The 25,468-nt window shown below is 40.9% G+C and overlaps 1 protein-coding gene across 1 annotated transcript in view; it reads right to left on the minus strand.

Moving 5' to 3' along the window:
• The window catches only part of KMT2C (lysine methyltransferase 2C), a 201,363-nt gene that overhangs the window by 150,140 nt on the left and 25,755 nt on the right, over positions 1–25,468 (minus strand). The window contains exon 2 of the mRNA XM_082498871.1: positions 119–207. Coding sequence (XP_082354997.1) covers positions 119–207 — 89 coding nt within the window. The remainder of the gene's footprint in view (positions 1–118; positions 208–25,468) is intronic.

The following is a 25,468-nucleotide window of genomic DNA, read 5'->3' on the forward strand; positions in this document are numbered from 1 at the left end:
ATGCACATCTTGTACTACAAAATTAAAGAAATATTTGTCTACCAAAGTCCTGCATAATTAAATGCGCTTCTGAGAGAGAAGCAATAACCGAACAGCACCAACACTATTCTCTCATTACCTGTTTCCACAGTGTTTTCTGTTTCTGCTGCCTCCAAACCATCCATACTGTCTTCATCCTCCACTGCAGTTTTTCCTCTACTCCGAGGCCTGCAAATGTAAGAAGGGAAAATTCTTCTTAAACTGAAAGCACTTTTAAAATTTTGAAGTCCAAAATTTCTCCAAGATTTAAATAATTTCATTTTGAGGGATAAATGTCAGCATAAAATGACCTAACGTTTAAGTGAACACGTGATTTGAGTCTTGTACAAATCAGGAGTTTCCACCCCTTTTTTCCTGGTCTAGGTAATGTTCTTAACAACGTACACTCGAATCAGCAGTTGGCCCCTTAAGGTTTTCTGATCATTCTTATGAGAAAAATACAATAACAAACTTTTACTACTAAAAAAAATACTTTAAATCAGCAAGACTTTAAGGTACGACCGTTCTGTTTGCTCCACATAAGAGATAACCATAGATAGACAAGAGAGAACGCAATCCACAATCTGGCCAGTAGTTCCATACACTAAAATAGATAGTGATCCACTCAGAGCATCCTTGGAAAAGTGTATAGAATAATAATGACACTAAAGTAATTAAATGGAATCACACATTATTTTCAGTGGAACAAATATTCTGACACATAAAATAAAATGTTAGGAGAGGTGGCTAGATGTCATCACATTCAAAAAGTCATCACATGAGGACAGCACACCAAGACGAAACCACCTAGCAGGTTTGTTTCAATCTCAACCAAGGTCTGATGGAAAGCAGACGGGTTTGCGCCACAAACTCCAGCCCTTCCTCCCTGCCTGGCTCTTCAGCAACTAACGTGGTGGGCTGTTGAGAAGCCCAAGCATCCAGATTCCCAGCTGTTCAGCAGCCCATTTGAAAGGGAGCCAAGAGCTTGGCACCTCGCCTCCCAAATTTTCAGGCTACTTGGCGAGCTGCCCGGCGTGCTGACGGAAAGCCTGGGAGACCCTGGGAGCTTCTCATTCCAAGTACACAAATTCTGAGCGGTTTGGGGCATCTCAGCAGTTCCAACCTCCCTGAGCGCCCAGGCAACCATTCACCCAACCAACACGCCTTGAATGGGGATGCCACGCTGGCCAGCACGCGGGCACCCCGCTTGCCCCCCTCAACAGAAAACCGCTCCGGTTCCTCTTTCACAGAGGCCTCTGAAAGGTTTGGGTTTAGTTCTATGATGGGAGGGGAAGGTGGTTTTGGTTTTTTTAAGTGATTAAATCATTCCAAACTGGCACTTCCTTTTTTTTTGTACAGTCTCTTATCATACTTAGATCTATCCAAACTATTTCCGCAGAACTAGATCTGCTAAATCGGCTACAAAATAAACTCTGTCGTGCAGGGCCTTTGATTCTCATGGATCAAAGAGGATAACATGCGCAGAACTGGAACCATCTTTTGAGTCTACATGTGTTGCTCTCCTGCTAGAAGAGGAGTGCCTGTCTTGGACTCCCTAACAAGAAAACCCCTTCAAATTGTGTTGGGACCAGTTTTGTCTCTGCAAAGGAGGAAAAGGAGAATTAAAATGAGGCTCAAACCAAAGCTTGAAAAAACCCACTCTATTTACAAAGGAGCCGGGGGAAGAGAAAGCAAGAAGAGATGAAGGACAGTAGGACTTTTCTTGGCATCCCCAAGAAATTTGTTCTGGACAATGCTGAACACATGGGCGCAGTGGGAACCCTTGGGATACGAGGTTATCCTTCCCCTTGCCTGCTCATCCAAGAGCAGTGGGAGCAAACACATAACACACAAAATAAGTAACAGCCTTCTTAAGACAAGACAGAAGCCAGCATCCCCATTGGTTATTTGCCACTTTACAAGCTTCCAGTGTAGTTTCTTAAAACCTGCATTTCACAAATATTTAAACCAGAATAAACTACACAGCGACCAGAAGAAACTGGCTTATACTCCTCCCTTCAGCCACCGTTATCAACCCATCCACATGTACAGCCATCGGTGAGCCGCCTGGGAGGTGGACACGTGTTTTGCAAGTGGGAAGGACACGAATGTTTCTCCCAGCAGCATCTGACATCGTCACTCAGATTTATTCCCATCCGTAATGAAGAGAAAGGAGTAGAGCCAGTGGAAGATCACACTCACTGGATAGAACAGGCTCTTCCAGCAAGACTGAGATAACCCTCTTCTAACACTTAGAAAAACAATACAGCTGGTAAGAAAACAAGAGCATTTAAGTGTTACATTTCTTGTAGTTCTTCAAACCATCCCAGCACACTAGCCAGCCCCGAACGAAAGGATGGGAATGCAGGTAAGTGAAATCTCTTCCCTTGGTGCAGGAGTGCTCAAAAGCTTTACAGAACACAACCAGCTAAGAAGGGGGATTATTTCTAATTCCTATCCCAATTAGTCTTCTACCAACTACCCGTCTGCAACGCAAAGTTACAAGTTTGTACTAAACCAAGATTACTTCGCAACCATCATAAAGGTAAACTATAATTCTACCCCATTTCGGTGTTCTCCAACACAACCCTGGGGGTGAAGGTCACTGGATAGGGGAAGATGACGATTGTTTATGTTTATTTAGTAATTTACATACAGCTTTAGATTTTTCTATTAAAGCTACATTTCATGTATTAAACACCAAAGAACCTTAACAAGCCTTTTTAAACATTCTGTTTAAACAAGAGCAGTATTCACTCCTTGAACTCCCTACTGTATTTTAGCAACCTATTTAACACTAAAGAAAATCAGAGGTTTCAATTAATTAAACATAATTGCTTCTTTCAGCAAAAGATATAACCATGTCTGGTGTTTTCTTGCCATTCCCCTCTCTCAAATATTCTGCAAAAAGCCTTCATAATGACATGCAGGTTTTAAATAAAACTGAAGAAGTGGTGGAAAAAATACTGCGTTATATCATAAACTTATTTTTGCTAGTTACATTCATTTCACAATCATCAGAAGAGATTTTATAGCCTACAAATTTATGTTCAGCTTAGAGAAAAGAAAATAATTCAAGTCACAAAACAGTGAAATATACACTGTACTGACACTATAATTTAATGTTTCCACAGAAAACACCATTAGAAAAGGCCATATAGCATACCTAATCACTGCAATCAACATTTGTAATAAGAACGGACTGTTTAATGTTACTTGCATTAACTTTATACATTTTATTTCATAGTTTTATACATGAAGCCTTTGGCTGGTTTGCATAAAACTAGATTTTTCCACTGACAAGCCCTGTAAATGTTTATTTTTCTACTTATTTATTCCACTCCCCTGTAAACAAAGTGGGAAAAGCAACTTGTGCTCTCCTCTTCTCCTGGGACTTGACTCTACTTCTGAAATTCATCCTTCTGAAGGAGGATGTGAAAAGGCTGCTGGGGCAAAACAGCGGCGGGGACAGCTTTTGCTGCCTTAAAACAATTACGGAACACGAGCCCGTGACTATTCCTCTTCGCTCACACAATGCCAGACAGTACTGAACCATCATTGCTACGTGGATATTATAACTGCAGTTCTGCTCTAGATCTCAAAGCTCCATCCCAAAGTTTCTTACTGGGAGGAGTAACTACATCACGTTTTCACATATCGTTGCAGAAACCCCATCAGCTCACAACGGCAGAAGTCCTCGACGCAGATGAGCCACGTCTCCAACAGCTTACAAACCAAGAACAAAATGTCCAGGCAGAGCCTGAGCGATACGGACTCTACAAGAAAACAACAATAAATATCAGTCAGTACAACAGGCAGCGGGCTTGGTACGCACGCTGAACTGCTGCCAAGGTTTCTGCCATTGGCTTTCTCGCTTGCCTTTTTCCTCCAACGGAGTTCAATTTAAAAGGAAAAAACAAAAGCACATCTCTGTCTGTTTAAAAGAACAGATCCGCTGAGAGAAATAGAACTTCTTTTAGTGTTTAAAACACATTCAGCGTTTCATGAAATGAAGTCAACAAAGGACAACACTCCACTTTTTTATGTATATAGGACTCCGGTTGAGTATAATTACTGCCTACAATAATTTTACTCATATTTGCATAAAATGGAGTAATTTATCAAAATCCTTTGTGACCTACTCCTAAATTTGTTATCAATTAGATTTCTTAGCTATTGCCTTTCATTAATCTCCATCTTCAAATACACCATAGTAAACCAAAAATCTCGTAATTCTTCTCTGGGTAAGCAACTAATTACATTTAGGAAAAGAGCCCAGAATAACCTTCTGCAGGGCTGAGGGGAGCACTAGGCACCCCCTCCACACCAGGGAAAAGCCCGCGGAGGCGAGCTGAAAGCCTTCGCTAGCACTGCGAGGTCCCCGGGCACCCAAGTGGCTTCTGCTGAACTGCATGGAGAGCAGCACGGACACACATGCCAGCGGAAAATGGAAAAGGGTCTTATTCGCCTGCCAGTAAGGAGATACTACTTCTTCTAATCTTTTTTTTTTTTTTTTAATGCATTAAGTTTTTTGCATGTTTGAGGTTTCGTTTTTCATGGAATCACGGAGTTTCAGAGTCGGAAGGGACCTCTAGAGATCATCTAGTCCAACTCCCCTGCCAAAGCAGGATTGCCCAGAGCACATCACTCAGGACTGCATCCAGGCGCGTCTTGAAAATCTCAAGGGGACTCCACCACCTCCCTGGGCAGCCTGTGCCAGTGCTCTGTCACCCTCACCATAAAGAAGTCCTTCCGTGTATTTAAACGGAACTTCCTGTGTTCCAACCTGTGCCCATTGCCCCTCGTCCTGTCACTGGGAACCATTGAAAAGAGCCTGGCTCCATCCTCCTTCAACCCACCCTTTAGATACTTGTATGCCATAATAAGGTCTCCCCTCAGCCTTCTCTTCTCCAGGCTAAAGAGTCCCAGCTCTCTCAGCCTTTCCTCATAAGGCAGATGCTCCAAGCCCTTAATCATCTTAGTTGCCCTTCGCTGGACTCGCTCCAGCAGTTCCCTGTCCCTCTTGAACTGGGGAGCCCAAAACTGGACACAGTATTCCAGTTGTGGCCTCACCAGTGCAGAGTAGAGGGGGAGAATGACCTCCCTCGACCTACTGGCCACACTCTTCCCTGTGCAGCCCAGGATTCCATTGGCCTTTTTGGCGACAAGGGCACATTGCTGGGCCATGGATAATTTACTGTCTACCAGGACCCCCAGATCCTTCTCCTCAGAACTACTTCCCAGCAGGTCCACCCCTAACCTGTACTGGTGCTTTGCATTCTTCCTCCCCAGGTGCAGGACCTTGCACTTGCTCTTGTTGAACCTCATTAGGTTCTTCTCTGCCCAGCTCTCCAGCCTGTCCAGGTCACGCTGGATGGCAGCACGGCCCTCTGGGGTGTCAGCCACCCCACCCAGTTTGGTATCATCAGCGAACTTGCTGAGGATACACTCTGTCCTCTCATCCAGGTCATTAATGAATATATTGAACAAAATTGGACCGAGTATTGACCCCTGGGGGACACCGCTGGTTACAGGCCTCCAACTAGACTCTGTGCCGCTGATCACAACCTGTGCCCGCTGATCAAAACCCCTTTTGTTTTTAAAAAGGTGACAGCAATAGCACTGTAACCTGACGAGTACAACGTAGGTCAAAAGTACATCTTGGATCTTACTCATTCTTTCCACAAGGTGGTCAGTAATGAGGCCATGGGCCAACATCTCCTGGAACCACATGCAATAACTGAGAAAGCTACAATCCTCAGATGCCTGTCACTGCCAGGCTGCTCGTTTATGATTAGCCAGAAAGTTATTGCCAGACACCAGTTTCTGCAAGTTCTCCGTAAGTTGGTACCACCAAAAGCAGGTGACAATTTCTTCAGACCACCCATGGAAAATACCTTACTAATCCACTGCATTTTGCTTCAGGCTTTTGAGAATGCATACATATGAACCACTCCAGATTTCCCCCACTCGTTCTCAAATGCCAAAACCTCTGGATCATTCAGGGGAGAAACTACCTACCTTCCTACGCTTTGCTAAGTGCTGAGCGAAACGATGGTACTAAATATACAAAACAGGGCCAATAACCTTAAAAAGTGGTGTAACATCTGGGATACAGTAACATCCTAAACCAGCACAGATGTCTTGTTAAATGAACATCTGTCCACAGTTTTACCCTGGAAGATGGTACAGGAATGATTTATAAAAAGGTTCAATTAGTGCTGCCGCCAGCACGGCTAGTAACGCATTAATGCTCACGCGACACTTTCACAAGTGAAAGCTGTTACAGTCTTTTCAAGAATCTTTTTAACAGGTGTGCAAAAGCACACGCTCCCACTATTTCTGAACCAGAAGTCGTAAGCACAGCTGTAAAAGTTGAACTGCGCGTAAGCATAAGCTAGAGCACCTCAGGTTCAGCTAGGAGCCCCACGCGACGGGAACCACAGCGAGCAAGAATCCACTCAGGGAAAGCGTTCCCCGCCCTCGAACACTACTTTTCAATGTAGACTTTATTAAGAGTTGAGAAAATTCTACATCCAAATCTGGATAAAATGAATATGGCTCTGGAAGCAAGGCAGACGACAGCTAGACGGATTTAATTTTCAATAGCTCTAAACACTAACAAGCCTAAAATAGGAAACTTGCTATTATATCGGCTCCGGCTTCAAACTGATTCCAGTTTTAAAGGTTTTTAACAGGATTTTAATTGAGCAATCAGTAACAGGTGAAAAAATTTTCTGCACTTGCCCTCCACAACATTTTCTTTCACGCATTATAAATAAAAGAACTCAACATGTACTTTCTACCTATTTACTTCTTATACTGGATATGTGCACACTAAAGGCAGAAGGACCCTGGTGTATGGAGAAAATGTGCAACAGAAACATCACAAGTGATGCAAAGGTGAAAAAAAGCTGACCTTTTAGTAACAGAGAGAAGTGAAAGACTGTAGGAAAGCGTTTTTGTTTAACATCTACAGAACCAGACTTATTACAAGCTCATTATAGAACTTGCTCAACCTTCAGTTTCATTATTAAAAGATCTCAGAAATATACTCAATATTGCCTATTAGTCTCCTGGTACAATCAAAGAAAAGCGTGTATCTTAACACTTCTAATTTATGAAGCATAATAATCTTTTCATAAATTACTACATCAAAGAGAAGTGACCCAGCTTATGTTTCAAACCAAAACATTGCAACTTCCCATCTTACATCTCCTTTAACCAGTGAGGATCTAAGAGACATTATTCATTCACCCAGGCTGTAACATGTTCAGAGCTGAAACTTTTTTCACATCTATATTTTACGCAGTTACCTCTGAGAGCACTAAACACCTGAAATGGAAAAGTATTACACCCTTTGAGATCAGGGATGTCTGGGAAAGAGCATAAAAAGAGCCTAGCCTCCGCTCAAGGATTCTTATCCGGACTTTTCCAGTACTCCCCGGTGAAAGGCAGATTCGTCAAAGATTTCCTACCCTATCTAAAGAAATGCGAATAGGCGTCTTTTAAAGATTATTTGTACTGATGTCATAGATGCATCTTTGCTTTCATTCTAGAGTACAGTCACTGTGGACGAAAAGTAAGCTAATACAAGGGAAACCGACCGACCAATGCAGCGCTCTCAAAGAAAAAAAAAAAAAAAACAAAACTGTCCCGAAACAGGTTTTGAGGAAAATATCATGCGTCAAAATGAATTTGCATTGCACAGTTCTAACAACAATTTAAAGGTCAAATGAATTAGCACTTTTAAGTAAAAGTGAAGTTTGGGTTATCTGTATTTGCAGCCTCAACTGCTCTTGCATAGTTACCTGTACCACTCGGGATCTCGGGCCAATACTGGAGAAAAATTACTCGTGTGGGAGACTGAGAAAAGGCAAACAGGATGTCCTGCCTGCAGGCACTCGTCAGAACTGTCTACCCAAACCAGAGAGGCATAATTACTGCAACAGGAATGTCATCTCACTGTTGGAAAATCTTCACCTCAACTCTGTTTTGCAGAAGGGCACCAGACCCAGGAGCCTGAAGCTACACTCCGTTGGGTGATGAGGCTGGTCTGGCCAAAGTGACCGTCTTCAGCATTTTCTGTGCTCTCCCCTAAAGTTATTTACAGTTGTTCAGTTTTAGTCTGGAACTGCTCTTTTAAAAGATAAAGAAGATGAAGACTATCCTAGCTGAAACAGAGCCTTACTAACAAGACCATGAAATCTTCTTCCCAACTTGTTACCCATTTGGGAACACCCTCAGTGGGTTGGCGAGAGAGTCGGAGGCTCACAGCAGCCAAGGACCAAACCAGGAGGATTCATTGTCAGCAACAGTCACAGGCACATGAAGTAATAAACTTGTCACGTGAGCCCATAAAACAGCCATGGAGTCACAGCTCTGCTACAGCCACTTACAGACTGAAATGCTGAGGCTCGGGCTACTGCACTGCCGTGTACTTCTGCGTGCCTTACTGTGATACCATTACAGGAGAAAACCCGAGTTTGATGTTAAAAGTATGAAGCCAGGTTGCCTGATCTACACGTATGGGCTGTTCAGATTTGGAGACAGTTCAACTAACAGAGCGAGAAATCGTATGAAAGGCTTTGAGATCTTTCAGCTTTCTTTCCGAAAGTGAAAATTACTTTTAGTCAAATATCTGTCACATTAACTCAGCAATATAAAGCATCGAAAACTGCTACAGGCTCTTATTTCTCAAGAGCTACCTTCCCACTGATGGGTAGTCTCTTTCTCTGACCTGCAGTTCATAGTTTTAGTTCTATAACACAAAACACATTACATGCAGACCTTAACCATTATACACGTTTCAGAAATAATTATATTACAAAAAAATTTCTGATGCAGTTATGACCTTCTGACACATTACATATTTGCAATTTTGCACAAACGACATCCTTTATACATTTGTTACCAACACACTTAGCCATAGCCACTATTAAAATGATCCAAACCTTTTCTGGCACCACATTACACATATTTTTGGCATCACCAGCAGCTACAAGCTGTCTGCATGTTCCCAACTCCCAGCTACTTCTGTGTATCTACCTGCCTCCAGACTTGGGAACAGCTATATTCTTACGATTCCTCCAGACAACAGTTCATGTGAGGCTCTGAAGAATTTGCTAAATAATGCTTATCAAGACACTGAATGATTTCACATGTTCTATTTTTACAGGCAAGGAGAATGGAGTGGCAGCGTTAACAGCTGAGAGACCACTGGCATTGTCAAAAACACCAATCTTCCAACCTTTGCAAGAATTTCAAGTGGGCACCTGCACCAAACGCTGTACTTGTCCACATTTCTCCTTCCTTTAAGTAAACAAAACTGCATCAAAATATGCTACTGCATCAAACACTGTCTTTTCTTGACGGGTAGCGTAAGCATCCACTTGCATCAGAACACAAGATTTGTTTCTCCATGACGACCGCTATGGCAAGTTTTAACTCCTCCAATCTTGTCACAGCCATGATGCCCAAAATTTTTTACCCACAACGGGACCAAGCCCATGTCTTTTTTAAGAATTCAGAATTATCCAGCTACTTGCTCTTTCATATGTTGCAGGGTTTGCCTGCTACTCTCTTCTGAGCAGAGGTGGCAACACAACAGTAAAGATCGTAATTCTCCTGTCTGGTGATTTCAAGATCCTGTACATAAAATTCAGCGGATCTGAGTCATCATGCATGAGAAACAGCTGCCAAGTACTTGGAACTTGGTGGAAGTTTTGGTTTCTGTGAACAGATTTTTGTAATTTTAGCACCATTAATTAAGAGTCATTCTCAAACATTTCCTTTTGAAACTTCGCAGTCTGCCGGAGTCTTACCGCAGTAAGATTGTGAAGATTCTTTCAAAATGCATTTGTCTGCTTATGTTAAAATATTCTCACTGGATATATTAAGTGCAGGTGCAGACTGTGCTGCCTGCCGTAATACCCAGCCACACACAGCGCAGGTATGCAAACCACCGAATTATCTAGTACTGAAGTTTCTACTAAAAAAATCAGTCTTGTACCCACCAAATACAGTCTGCATACAATGACCATGAAAAACTCCGTCCACTGCTTTTATTCATTGTTAATTCAGTTGGGCTAATCAAAAAATAACGCAAATATTCAACTCTCACCTATCATATCAATTTCTTGAAGAGGAACTACCTCCTGCTTAGACGATATCATTTTGAGAGGTTTCCAGACCCTACACCTACCAAAATGCATCGGTCAACTCTGAACATCCCACCCTTTCTTATCAAATAAAGCTCAGCATCTTTTGCCTCAAATCAATTTTACTCATGTCTGTAGTCCTAATAGTAAACATAAGTCTTCCTATAGGTTACACAGAAAATAACTCCATTCCTTCTTACACTTTTGCAATATTTCTGATCCCACCAACATCACAAAAACCCCATCCGTCTGTCCCTCAGATGCGTGTTACAGGATTCCCTGAGAAAGGCATCCGTCCTCCAATTTCACCCGAGCTTCTGTTTGCAAAAGGCCATGAACCACCTTCGGGCAACGATACCGGTGTATTTCCCTACCGCCACCCCCAACAAGCATTTAAGCTTGAACTAGAAGGATCACGACATGAAAGAGCCAACAGTAGCCAAAGTGATATAAATAACCTGCTTTTATGCCAGACGCTGACCTAGAACACATCAGGTAGAATTTTCTTAATAATACCCAAATTAATTGATGGCATGTAAGAAAAGTAGTTCTTACATGTTAACTACAGTCTGTCATTACCCGTCTAAAATGGATTTAGACAGGAAAAAAAACACAACAGAAATGAATGTCATATCACCACATATCTTTTCCATCTGTTAGCACCCTTAGTGCTCCTTATAAAGAAATGCATTTTTATTCAAGATAATGTCAACAAGTATGATGAAATATTTTTCTTTCAATAAAACTGCTAAACCCAGGAAAGCCAAAGGGAAAAAACACAAGATCTGCTCACTAATTAAAAATCCATTAGAACTTATTCAGAAGGCTTGGAAAACCTCAGAAGAATAAAAATAGACCTAAAAAGAAAATGGGCCATGTAATCAGCCGGGTATCAGTGTAAACTTATAATTTACATGAATTGTTTTTCTTTTAACAAAATTGTTTCAAAACTAGAAGTAAATCCTAAAAGCCAGATCATGGAAACTATTTTTATACCAGAGTAAATAAAACTCTGGAAATACTATTGTGAAATATAAACAACAATACAAGTAGCATAACAAGCAACACTCTGAAGCGCAGTCGCAACCGATACAAGTCTTCAAACATGTTTAAAAGCTTCTGTGTAAACAGACAGCTCAATCTCTAGGGGCACAGGTACAGCAGAAATGCTGCATTCTGCTAACAAAACTGTCCAACACTTTTTTTCCATCCCTGAAGAGGATTCGTCTGACCCGGAGAAACAAATTTGCTTTCCGACAATTACAGATAGGTTACAAATAGCCACAAATAATTATAATGGAGAACTTCCAATTTTCTGCTCAAAGGACTGTTAAATTATCATCTTTATTTGGGACAATGATCATTGCTGTACACCAATGTTCTTAAAATTTAACTTCTTTATATTTGAGACCACAACAAGCCATACCAAGCTACTTTCTCTCCTTCCTCTATGCCAGTCTTCTGTCCATTAAGATTAAATATATAAATTCACAGTACTTTTTTAGAACTGTTATTCCCTCATTTCTTTAATTTAATTTTCTCTTTTCATGGTTTTCTTTAAGGGCATGTTAATAAATAGAGGAGTTTTCCAGCAGTTGATGCTAAAGGCGTTCTTCTACTTGATCATCTCCTTCCCATCCCCCAGCATGAGATGAGATCAGGCTGTGTGACAGAAGTGCTACCAAAAGAATGATCTACTGCTCAGCCTACGTCATACGATACAGGTCAGAGTTATAAACAAAATTGTATCGGTGTCACACGATAGGGGCACGTATCCAGCGAACCTTGTTACAGCAACTACTACAATGGAAGTCATCCAAGAGGACCAACTGATACCTCCAGGTCAAGTTCCTTTGAGGCCATCATCCAAGGACACCCAAGCAGTAAGCTTACTGTTTACTGCACTGCACGTTGCAAAAGGCCCTCGAGCTCTGGGACTTCCCTCCAGCTCCACAGATATTCTCAGTTTAAACAGGCAAGGAAAAGCGTCTTTAAGGTAACAGGAAATTAATTCTCAAAATTTATGTTCAGTATGGAGAAAAATGCCAAAACGTTCAAGATTCAAACGTGCTAACCTGAAGATGTTAAAATCATGTTAAAAAAAAAAGCTGAAGAAAGAACACAGATCGAATTCATACCCAGCAAAACACAGCTAATTTTCACCCAGATCAGTTATCCTACATCATTCATTGGAGGTCCATGAACGTTTGTGCTGGGAGCAGGAAGGGAGAAGAGCAGAGATAGGGAAGAGTAGCTAGAGAAGGAGCAGAGGGAATAAAGCGAGTGAAGCTTCTTCTGGTGACAGTGTCAGTGATGCTGTCTCAAAGGATTTGGAAATTCAACCTGAATCACTCACTTCTTAACTTTTTTCAGAAGCCACCAGAAAAACAAGCAATGAAGATAATCAGAAACGATACCGAAGCTGATTTATAATGGGACTGTTTGTATATTTACCTAATCTTTTCTGAGCACAGACCTTCTGGAATGACAGCTTCATAGATATTTATACTTTTATTTCAGCTTGCTTTTTACATATACACATATGCTTCTAATTAACATTTACAGCATGAAAGCTCGGTTCTACTCACCAGACCACATAGCCTCAAAAAATTCTCTCAACCGAACCTTGCAGAAGCACTTTCAGGTACCAAAGGCTGGCAGAGCAGCTCTGTAACAGCAATACTTGCAACCACTTGTGAAGACAACGCTGCCAAGGGAAGCACACAGGGCCGGGTGTAACTTACAGCCGCCCTAAGGCTACTCAGATTTACCCAAGTACTGTCTTGGTATCACAACAGGACAGAACAGGGGACACGTCACACTTTGGCCACACACAAATTTCAGCAGGAAAAGTGTTCGGTTTTGTTACAGTGTTACTTTTGCATAACTGATTATTTTTTTTGCCTCTATTTTTGCACACTGAAATTTCTCCTTAAAGTACTTGAAAGCCTTCATGATGACAAAAGAACTACAATTGAGGTATACTGTGTCCTCAGAATCTTAGAAACCGTTTGTATTTTGCAATCAATGTATTAAAGATTACATTTGAAAAGAATCTTCGACCACAAAGATGTTCAACGCTTAACACACCATCCATGAAAAAGCTGCTAAAGAGAGTGCTATCAAAACAGAAGTCTGACCGCTTGCAGACTCACTGGATACAATGCCAGAATCATTATCCACGCGAGTCTAATATCCATAAATATCACTCAATCACTGTAACTGATTGAAGCCCATCTTTCAGAAGGGCACTCACTCCGCCATACCCTTTGTTGCTTGTTCTTCCTTCTGACTCCCTGCTCATTTCCTACGTGAACTTCTCTGCTTTCAGTTTCCAACCGCTGGCTCTTGTTCTGCCTTTTCCTCTTACATTAGGGAACCCTTAAGAACTCGGTATTTTCTCCTCCGGAGATGATATCTGTTGTAATCAAGCTACTACTTAGTTTTAGGGTTTGGATTCTCCCCCTCCCATACTCAAACTGAGCGAGCACTTCACCTTTCTCACCTTTCTCTCAAGTCTTTTCTCCAAGCCTTCTACAGTCTTGGGTCCAGTTATTGATTTTTTGCCAACATTTTGGTCTTTCAGTTGTGGATATCTGAATCACATTAAAATGGCAGCAGCCAACCTCACAACCTCTGCCATAAACAGAGCTTCAGGACACTGCCACAAACACCTCACGCTCTAAATCTCTTCCCAGAAATGCTCCTTTCCCGACTGTAGTCCCATCCCTACGCACCTCGACATGGTGACACCGTCCCTCTCCTTATTCTGAAAAGCACTTTGTTCAACTGTACTTAATCCACAACCCACTTTTGCCTCTTCCCTATGCTCATCACCGGTGTCATTTGATACACAGATTTCAACAGCAATAATTGTTATTGATATTGACTAATACCAGACTTTATTGCTGGAGGACCACCCAAAAAACCTAAATTAAGGCAACGACAGTTCCCGCAGACGACAAAACGCTTTGTCAGCCATCCCTTAACCCAATTACTGTAAGCTTCATTCCACTGAATAATTCAAACAAATAGTTTTAATCAGAACACAAAACACTGTTACGCCCAGCACCTTTAAAGAAATCCATTTATGTTACATCTTTATATAAAACTACGCATAAAGGACCACATCAGCTCACCCAGTATCTACACCAAAGGCAACTTTTAAAACTCACAAAGTAGGTAAAAGATAGGATGAAAAGGGAGGGAAGGAGTAAGAAAAAACACCAAACCTAAGAGTTCCCACCTCTAAAGAATGTAGTAAATATATGTATTTCCACCATAAAAATAAAAAGCTCCAAGCCATCAATTCTCCACATCTCTGCAATTTTTGCGTATTTAACCATCGAGGCATGTACCACAGCCATCCCAACAGAAGGGACTTGCTCTCCCAGAAAGTCACACCTTCCACGTCCTCTGGATTGCAGCGGGAACCACTGGATTTCACCGTCTCGCAGAAGCGAGCACCGTGTACTTCAATATATTTTGTAGTGTAATAAAATATTCTAGTGAAATTACGAGATCGAAAAAACAATGACTTTATTGCTTCTTACAACTTTTTCACCGTAAAATTCAACTCCAAGGTAGTAATTGGCAGGGACAAAATTATGTAGCAATTAGGGCATGACAGCAAAAGCAAACAAGAACTGAAAATGGGTTCGACACTTCTGGTAACAAGCAGGTAATTATCACAGCAGCTTGAAAGGGGCATAATCAACCAAACTGACATCATCCCTCCCACATAATAAAATGTGAAATCCCTTTACGTGCAGTGTAGCTCTTACGCACAGCTGGTAAATGCGGCTAGTCTAGTCTCGATGTCTGTCTGCAGAGCAGCTGGGGTTACACTGGGGATACTTCAACAGTGGATAATTTCATTTATTTACTTAGAACAATGAGAACTATTACATGTTCTCAGCCATTGTGGACTACGGAGATTATTTCTAGAGAACAGTATTTTATGAAAATGCCTTCTCTCCGTGTAACTTTTTTCAAAGTTCACAGAATCATAGAATGGTTTAGGTTGGAAGGGACCTTGAAGATCATCGAATTCCAACCCCCCTGCCATAGACAGGGACACCTCCCACCAGACCACGTTGCCCAAGGCCGTGTCCAGCCTGGCCTTGAACACCTCCAGGAGGGATGGGGCCTCAACAACCTCTCTGGGCAACCTGGGCCAGTGCCTCACCACCCTCACAGTGAAAAACTTCTTCCTAATGTTCAATCTGAACCTGCCCTCTTCTAGTTCCTAGAATACAGAGAAAAATCTCTGCCTAAAAGGCAGTTACCGTTACACCTCCACCTACAAGATAAAATAGGTTTTATGTTTTTAATATAAAAATAGAAAGTTGCTAATTTTAAATATACTCAACTCTCAAGTACTACACTTTACCAACACCTTCCCCCCCACCCCGACTCATTTTATTTAAATTTAGGTGTGAGCGTTACCCGTTGTCTCAAAGCAGCACTATCCTGTGGACGTGCTTGCTCGTATCAACACGAAGTCTAGTTGTATCACAAACAGTAATGCAGTTATCTTCATAACATATTTGAGGTAATTAAAGCACAATCTGTAAAAAACATTAATATATCTGCTGTCTCCTTTCAGCATTATTTTCTTCCAAGATTCTCACTCTCATCAGTGCAGTGTTTGGAAAACCCATCAGCCCGGACTGACTCAATAGTGGTTGTTTTAGCTGGTAGAGGAGGTTGGGGGGAACCTCCTCCTCATTTTTCTAGATTTTGTATATTCCTAACCTATGAGCCTCTCTGTTTTCTCCCTCCTTGTGTTGACAAATCCATTTGCCTCCACGCTGTCCGTCAATACCATTAGCTTGCTGCTTCCGCCTTCTTCCAGCTCATTAAGAACAGCAAGGCTGAACCCAACGCTAATCCCTACAGTCTGCCATTAACCATTTCTATCTAGCTCCAATATTTCAGATGAGTTTCATTCCTTGTTTCTTGGATACAAGCAATTTCAAAGGCACGGGAATTGCAGCTCAATTTGTATTGATTTTTCAAGTGAAATTTCCACAAAACATTTACCGAGTACCTATATCTATCATTTTGTAAACTGGGCTGCAAGCACCATGAGTAAAATATATGAATTATTAACACTTATTTTCTCCTCTTTAAAAGCTCAGCGCTAACACATCACAACATGAATTCTTTAGACACCTGTTATCGCGAGCAACCTTTTTTTTTTTAGCTTTTCTTTTGTTGTTATCTTGAGCAATCTAATTTTTTGCACAAAATTCTCACAAAAGATAACCCAAAGCTGGGTTCCTGGATCTCAACTTTGCAAGAGTACTAAGGTAATCTTGAACAACATTATTCATCTCAAAATTTAAATCTGATGAGCGTGTAGCGTAGACACGGCATGCCTTGACTTGTGGAAGGTTTAGTTTACTGGCAAGTAAAACAGATGTAGGCACAACAGGAGCTATTCGATCGCTGACGGTATGTTACTGACGTGATAAGGATGTTAATGCTATCCCAAATCTTGTCTCTTTTATTCACGTCTGAACCATTTTAAATCTCAAATTACTGACAAAGGTTAAAATTGTACAAGATTTAACGTTTTATCAAGCATCCTTTTAACTAGGAAAAAATGATAAAAGCACAAGTTTACTGATTGAAAACTATACCACAGAAAGCAAAAAGAAACATTGACCTGAAAGCTAAAGAAGGTACAGACTAAGTAAAAAAAAAAATTAAAAAAAAAAAATACACCTTATTTTTAAAAGCAACTGCCATTGATGAGACCTCTTCCTTTTAAACGCAAAGCTCCTCTGAACGCTATAATTTCACTATGAGAATCCACAAATACGAAAAATGGCTTTATACAGAAATCTAGGGTGGGTCAAAGCCAAACTAACAGGACTTGGACACGGGTCAAATATTCACCTGCAGTACCACGTAAGCCGCCCGTAGCCTTTACGAATGGAGGTTACGCCGTCCCAAGCGAGCTGGCAGCCTGGGTCCCCGGTGGGCACGCCGGCAGTTGCCCTGGCAGAGGAACGGGGCTGAGCAGCTGCGGTACGAGGCGACTGCCGAAGCCACTGCTGCCAGCAGAACACAGCTCTGGAATTGTGGCCTTAAATGCCCTGTAAATGTAAAGCGAACTAGAAAGTTTCCATTACTCACAAAACGCGGGTACGTAAATTACCAGGGAACAGTTCCTCAGAAGCGATGAGGTGGGAAACCTTCAATAACCTTCACCACCTTTTCTTCTCCATGTATCTTTGTTCCTTTTCGATGACTGATTACACGAGAAATATCTTTTTACTGCAAACTTTAAAAAGTTATAATGGCATCCAGGCTCTGCAGCATTCAGCGCATTGGAAAACTGGATATTCTAGGATACCGTAATTCTCAAGCCTTGGGAGAAAATCTAAAACACCCAGTGTTTTAAAACACCAGTGTCCTGGCCTACAAGCTGCAAAACAAAGATACAGTGTCATCTGACAGAGGAACAAATACCGGTTTTCTTCCTCGCGTCTGGATTCTACAGTAAAGACAGCGTGGTTGGTTCAATGCCCCTAAGGGAAACTTTCTTCACTTGAACAGCTGGAAATAATGTTTGGTTGGAGAAGTGCAGTATTTTGAAGCAGAGCTCCTCCCAGTAAGAGCTCTGAGAGGATGCCAGGCAAACGTAAAATAACACCACCAAAAACTTTACCTTCTCTAGATACAGACACACCTCAACGCCTTATTTTCTTACATCCAACTATGGCCCAATTTGCAGATATGTTGAGCGTTTACCTCTTCCAAAAATGAAATTAAAAGTTGAGGTTTAGCTTCCCCTGGAAAATAAAAACAAACTAGGGCTTCAGTCTCACTAGACACACCCCACATAGCACGATCCAACATTTAATTTATTGTAGATTAACACTAAGTTGGTAACAGACAGTATAAGAACTTCAAAGAAAAAAAAAACACAGAAAAAGCATGCACTGCTTATCAATGCCACTGAACTAATTCTAAGCTTAAATAAAAACTATCACCAAATATGAACTTTATTAGCTAAATAAATTTCTGTTGTTTCACTTCCAAATTAAATTAAAGAACTGTTTAAATGCTTAGCCTTGGATGTGCACAGTAAAATAAAAATACATGACTCCGAGAGCCTGACTCAAAACTATCACGCTTGCATATGCAGTACTGAATCATTAACCTATGTTCTTTTTCAAGGACTGCCTGAAAGCCCTTCTGTCTTTTCTGCTTTCTGTTATCGGTGTCATTCAGAGAATTCGGATTAAAAGCCTATACAATTCTAAATTATTATGAAAGCATTTTTTTTCAGGATGAAAAACTACAAGTTCTGAAGGCTTCTTCATGAATTCTTCTGAAGAATTCTGTTCTTTTTTTCAAGTTCCCTTGGCCATAGATTTCATATTCAGGTCCATTTAAAAAAAAAAAAAAAAAAATCACAAAAATGAAAACTGTTAAATTTAATACCTAATAAATCTATCTATGTCATCACTACTACAAAGCATAAAAGCTTCCACCAATGGCTTGGATTTTTTAAATTAATTCTAGCATGGTTTACAAAATGCACTGCTGAAAAATGAATCAGTGGGAAAAAAAAAAAAAAAAAAAAAAACTGAAAAATTTCATACATTCCTAAAAATCTTGTACGAAAGTAAGTTTGTTACCCTATTTTACCAGCTGCAAAATTCAATCTCTGCTGCCTTGCACACACTTCGACAATATACGAACCGGGTCTTGCATCATTAGGACAAATCATGGGCAAAATACAACGGTGGTCTGATACATTACTCACAATCACCTTAAAGACTAAGAAAGGTTTCTGATTCTTTTTATCAAGCAGTTGCTCTGAGTGAGGACAGCAACTACTGATGTTCTTAACACACGTTAAGAAAAAACTTTAAAATATCATAGAATCATAGAATGGTTTGGGTTGGAAGGGACCTTTAAGGCCATCTAGTCCAACCCCCCTGCAGTGAGCAGGGACATCCCTTACTAGATCAGGTTGCTCAAAGTCCCTTCCAACCTGACCTTGAACGTTCCCAGGGATAGGGCATCCACCACCTCTCTGGGCAACCTGGGCCAGTGTCTCACCACTCTCATCATAAGAAATTTCTTCCTTCTACCTAGTCTAAATCTCCCCCCCTTTCCGTTTAAAGCCATCACCCCTTGTCCTATCACAACAGGCCCTGCTAAAAAGTTTTTGCCCATCTTTTATATAAGATATTAGTTTCTTAAGAGACACAACAGAAACTGCTGAGGACAACCAGTTCTTCTACATGGCAACTGTATCAAAAGAAAACATACTTAAATTAAGCACAACTCAGCTAAGCAGCTACTACAGGTTTACAACCCAGACGCTGTTTCAATAAAGCAAAACGAACTATAGTATTCGTCTACAACCAAGTTTTTAACACTTGCATTAAAGCTAAGAAAAACAGTCAAGCTCCTATTACACACACTTTTAAAAACAAATTTATAAAAGAAGTACATCTGAAGCCACATCTTAAAAAAAACAGCCAGCAAACTATTTAGATATTTTCATCCTACTATTCAGGAAGATCTAAGAATATCAAAATATTTTTAAAACTATAATAGAAAGTCAAGATTTAAGCCACATTAGAAAACCCTCCCCTAAAGCTTCCAGTTATTGCAATACTTCTTAAGGCAGAGCTTCATGACAAAAATACTTTTTTTGTGCAGCAGAGACATACAAAAGGATTCTTTGGGATGCCAAACACTTTCAGAACTCTCCAGTGATGACTCATCCTGTTATGTATACAAAGCTTTCATTAAAAAAAAAAAAAAAAAAGTCAGTTGGCATCATTACAGATCCTCAGTTAGCAATCTTCAATTTACTGTTATTTCTTGTGCAAAGTATTCTAAACGCTCGGCAATAAAGTATTCTGGTATGCTAATTTTGGGGAGGAAAACGTGCAACTTAACTTGAATGGCCTTTCTCACACAAAGACTTTCTACTCCAGTTCACAAAGTGCTCCAAGATGGCCTCGAATACAATTTTTAGCCAGACAGAAATTCTTTGTTGCTCCACATCAGTTCTTTGCCAGTTGCGCTGATCAACTGTTTTGCCAAAACAAGAAAAATGAGTCTTTCAAAACGAGTCTTGATGAGTGTAACAAAAAGAATCACTTCTTAAAAAAAAAAAAAAAAAAAAGTGGGGGGTGCGGGTAAGTTTAACTGAAAACTCTGCAAGCATTCTTTCTGGCTGTCTCTTTAGAAGCATCATTTGAATTCCCCCCCCCCCCCCAAGTGAATTTGTTTAGATAATCTGTTGTACTTCAACCAAACTGCAATGAACTAAAACCTGCCAGATAAGTGCAAATAATTGTAATGAATGCTATTACTATACTGACAAGCATTTGCCAGTAAAACAGGTTTCCTTTTTTTTATACATAACTTCTTTGAAATGTGGTGGTGGTGTTTTTTTTCTTAATTGGCTGTTGTTTGCTTTACTTATACACATGAATGTTTGCAAGATGCACTAGAAACCAGAAGCTTCCCGCAGCGCTACACACAGCACACCCATCCTGCGCTTTGCTCCATCGAGGGTTGGATCTGGTCATTCCAGACCAGGCTTACAAGTGGAGAGGACCGTTCCCATCCGTGCCTGTTCATCTATACCTGCAGGCAGAAGGCAGCCACCTACAAACCCAGGTAAAAGCAGCTGTGGAGCTTTAAATCAAACAAACATTCAATTTCTGAAACTCATCTCAAAACTCACTTCGCACAGGCAGATAGTCTGGAGTTAGCAACCCTCCCACTGGCCGAATCCAGAAGAACAAGCAAGGTGCAAATAATTTCCTTTATTTTCAATCCTTCCAGCCGCTCACTTCTCTAATAAGTCAGTTCCTAGTGGTGATCCTTTTCTAAATATGGCCCCACATGCATAAGAAGCGAGCCGCAGCACCAGCTATGCAATTTCTCTTTCCCACTGGGGACACTTTCCAGCATCTCAGATGTTTTCAGAACAGACGCCTCCCCCACCACTGCCACATATACATTTTATTTTATTTCTTATAAACGCCTCTTACCCACAGTAGTTACAAGTGCCAAATCATTTGATTTCACAGAGTGTCAAAAGAAAAGACAGATCTAAGAACTCATATAGCATTTTCTATCCCTTTTTGTTCTGCAACATGTTGATTTGGAAATACTTTTCATTTGCTCAAATTCCAACAACCACAAGAAGTCAGCTGTCCCTCTCCAGTCATTTACGTTGATCACCTACAGCATATTTCCAATAAGTTTTTGCTTTCCGTAGGTACTGGCAAGGCTACACCTGATCAGACACAAATTAAATTTGTGGATTCACACTATGAGTCTTTGAGCTTGAAGCATGCCGATTTCCATGTTTCACAAAATATAAACCTAAAGAACAGCCCATTTTTTTCTACTTCCAGACAAGATAAGAAGGCTCGTCTTAGAAAGCATAACTAAATCCTTTTGAATTTTTTTTTTTTTTTAATTTAGTCGTAAGTTTTTGTTATTCTCTCATTATTTATGTACTACCATAGCCGGTCATGGCAAATTACCAACATAATTTATGCTGGTTCTCTAACTGTAAGACTAGCTTATTAATTAAATAATAATGAAAAAAAGACAACAGTCTTCGGCAGTGAAAAAGCAGAGGTACGGGAAAACAAGAGACACCCCCGATCAACAACAGGAGCTTCACATTTCATATTTGTCTTTAGAAGAGCACACTTTACATGAAAGCAGACACCATTTTCATTTGCTCGCATTTAATCATCAGTCGATGTAAGAGGAGAGCTGAGTAGCGGAAAGGCAGCTGAACGCAGCGCATCTTCAGCAGAGGTCTGAATGAGGCTGGGATTTGGGGCGGCGAACAATCAGCCTCAGAAACAACAGAGACATTTCAAAACACACAGCCCAAACATAACGGAGGGTCCAGCACAAAGCATGGGCTTGGCTCCATCTAACAAACAAAAGGGGATACTTTAATCATATTTTAATGAGGGTTTGCACATGACCTGCTCCATTAGATACTGAAATGCTGCTGCAGTTACGATACAGCCTCCTTGGTATTTGGTGGCTAATGCTCAAACTGGCCACTACAGTACCCTCGAGGAAGGAAAAATAAAGAAATAAAGCTGCAGCAGCTTTGGTTGACAACACTATTAATACACTGGGGGTTTTAAAGATCTGTAGATCCACAGACATCAGCATGATCAAGTGTGAAACCTGAACTCACCGATAACCAGTTCTATCAGGAAACATAACACGCCGAATAATTAAGTCTATTTATGGTATATAAAAAACAGGTTCACCATCCAAATACAAGTATTATTTAAATAACAGAATTAATCAAAACCTAAGCTATGCAATATAGATGTTTAACATCAGAAAACAAGATCCCTTGATTCCTTAAGGCTGCAAAAAGTGAAAAAACATACTGCCCCAAGAATGACATGAAAACCTGCTGACAGCCCAGACATCCTGCTTTTGGAGTCCGCTTGTCTCCTAATGCCTTCAAAAAGCAGTCCCATTACACACACACACACACAATTTTTTCAGTTTAAATAAAATTTCACTGATGTAACCTCCTGCTTTCAACTAGGTCTTTGGTGTTTGTGCACCACTTTCATGAGTACACGTCCTGCTTTTCCCACACATACATTTTCATGCATCTTGATAATTATAATCACAGTTCACATGGAAAAGGTGATCACAGAATTAACACTCACTGTCTCTTCCAATACATACTACAGGGCACTGATGCTAGTAGGTAGAAAGTTCAAGAAAATCCCAAGTAGGGATTCCCAAGCAGAAGTTCCGTTCAAATACACGGAAACACTTCTTTACGGTGAGGGTGACAGAGCACTGGCACAGGCTGCCCAGGGAGGGGGGGGAGTCCCCTTCTCTGGAGATTTTCAAGCCCCGCCTGGATGCAGTCCTGAGTGATGTGCTCTGGGCAATCCTGCTTTGGCAGGGGAGTTGGACTAGATGATCTCTAGAGGTCCCTTCCAACTCTGATAATTCTGTGATTCTGTGAAAAGGCGGCTGTTCTTCCCAAAATATGCAGTGAAACTGTGGCACTCCACGCTCAGCATGTTGTAAGTTTGTGTGATTCGAGGTGAGGTTGGACACATTCAAAGGAGATGTCTCACGCTCAAACAGATCTAACACAGCGATACCGTCCTCAACTCCCGAAAACCCACAATTCTTTCCCAACCTTCCTCAATTAGTGATTCAGGGAAGTATCATTACAAAATTACCCTTTCCTTCTTTTCCTTCCTAGGCATCTGCTATTAACCGCTGCAAGAAGCATGACGATGGGACACCCAGATCTCTGATCTGACCCAGAACAGCTGCTGTTGTGAAATAGATAATGTCTCCACATCATCTTAGAAGCAGACTCTGAACCAAGAGCTAGGAAAACAAAGCTCATCCTATTGCCCAAAATACTGTCACACCTAAAGACTGATCTTTAACACCACCAACCTTCATTTCCAGCCTTGTATTCAACATCCTGAACTGTGAATAGAGAACACGCAATTATGTGGCCTTTAGTGGTTTATTAAAGTTTCACTCCTCTAAAAGACTTGTTCCTGCCTTCTGACGTCCAGAGACTCTAATGCAGTCTTACAGAGAATCAGTTCTGCATGGTGGCAGGCAGGAGGGGGCAGGAAGGTAAGAAAATGTCTGAGCACCCTATATATAACCCTATATAACCTTCCTGTTCAGTAGATGGCTTATCAGGATCTTTGTCCATAGTGTATTGCAAAGATTATACTAAGCACCATATATGCCTTATCCCTTAGTCAGGCGGTCATTATCTACAGCAGTAAAAAAATAACCTCAAGAATAGCAAGCTTCATGTCATACAATCATGATGTTCAACAAGATGCTTTCACAGTCAAAAAACACCTACTTTTTTTTTTTTTTTAGTTAAGCAACACTAAGCTCTTCTGGCAGCTCAATGGGTTCTCCTAAGTCACCAAATTCCTCACACGGCCTCAGAAATAACCTAAGCATCATGTGTCACGTCACTGAAGAAAGTCAGTTGACGTTTTGCTGCTATCTTCTAATTTGAAATAATACCCAATCCTACTATACCAGCATTCTAACCTTACTTTCTGTAGAGGATTAATAATGTTTTGCTTGTTGTAGTCAGTTAAAAGACTAGAGAGAGAGATTCGTGGGACTTTAATTTGTCCCCCACCCTAGATCAAGTAATACAGTTAACTAACAAGCTCCTGGACACAAAAGCTCTTATTTGAATACTATGTAGATCCCCCAATCTTCAAAGTTAAAGCTGTGAACCCATCTGAGAAGACAGGTAGACACTGCTTGTAGAGATGGCAGAGGGAAAGCTGCTAAGATGGTTGTCTTCTGGGGAAAAGAGATGGAGGAAGTGGCAATTTATTATCTGTGGAAGACAAAGAGGTGAGCTTAAGGGCAGAGGTGCAGGGAAGGTATAAGAGTATGATCGTATTTTGTCATTTGTCAATTTGTCAGGCTCATGACTTTAACCATCAGGACCACAAGTCCTGATTTTCAGCACCCAAGCTCATCTTTTGGCATGCACCTTTGAATGCCAGGACCAAAGAGTTATGGACAGAGTTTTATGAGAAACGGTTGGTGTCCACTGACTACAGGCAAGTTCATCCTTATACATAGAAGCTGCTTAATTTCATTCATCCTTTTTCCATCAGGACGTGATGAACGTTCATGAGGAAATCTGGTAAAAGACAAAGTGTATTATGCAGAATCCTATGATCTGGGTAATTCTGTCTTGCAGTGCATGTACCAGGGTGGCCATGGAGCTCTATCGGCAAATTTCACCTTCGTTGCTCAGGTACAACCTGGGTATAGGATGCTCTGCAGTAAGTTTGCTTCTCATGAGTTTAGGAGGCTCAGGAGGCTGCTGGAAAGACTGGAGAGCAGATTGCAGGAGAGATTATTTCAAGACACAGCTTCTTTCAGTATAGGTTGAAACTACTGAAAAGATTCAGCAAATTGATTTTGGGCTCCAGATGTAGCAGGGGCTTTCTGTACTGACATCGTGAAAAAACAGCACCTATTTCCCTATGTGTTCCCAAAAGCTCACCTGTTTTACCCAGTTACAACAGTTTTACATAAGAAGTAACCACTCCCCCTTGCTTCTCTTATAGCCTTAAGAGACATAACACCACCACCACTGCTCTTCTACCTCTATCTATAGCACTACGGCACACCTTTCAAATTCCTCACAAATAATTTCACACAGAGGATGCTACAGAACAGCCAGAAAAAAAAAAAAAAAAATACCCTTACAA

The sequence above is a fragment of the Vanellus vanellus genome (assembly GCF_965231255.1).
Source record: "Vanellus vanellus genome assembly, chromosome: 2".
Taxonomy (NCBI): Eukaryota; Metazoa; Chordata; class Aves; order Charadriiformes; family Charadriidae; genus Vanellus; species Vanellus vanellus.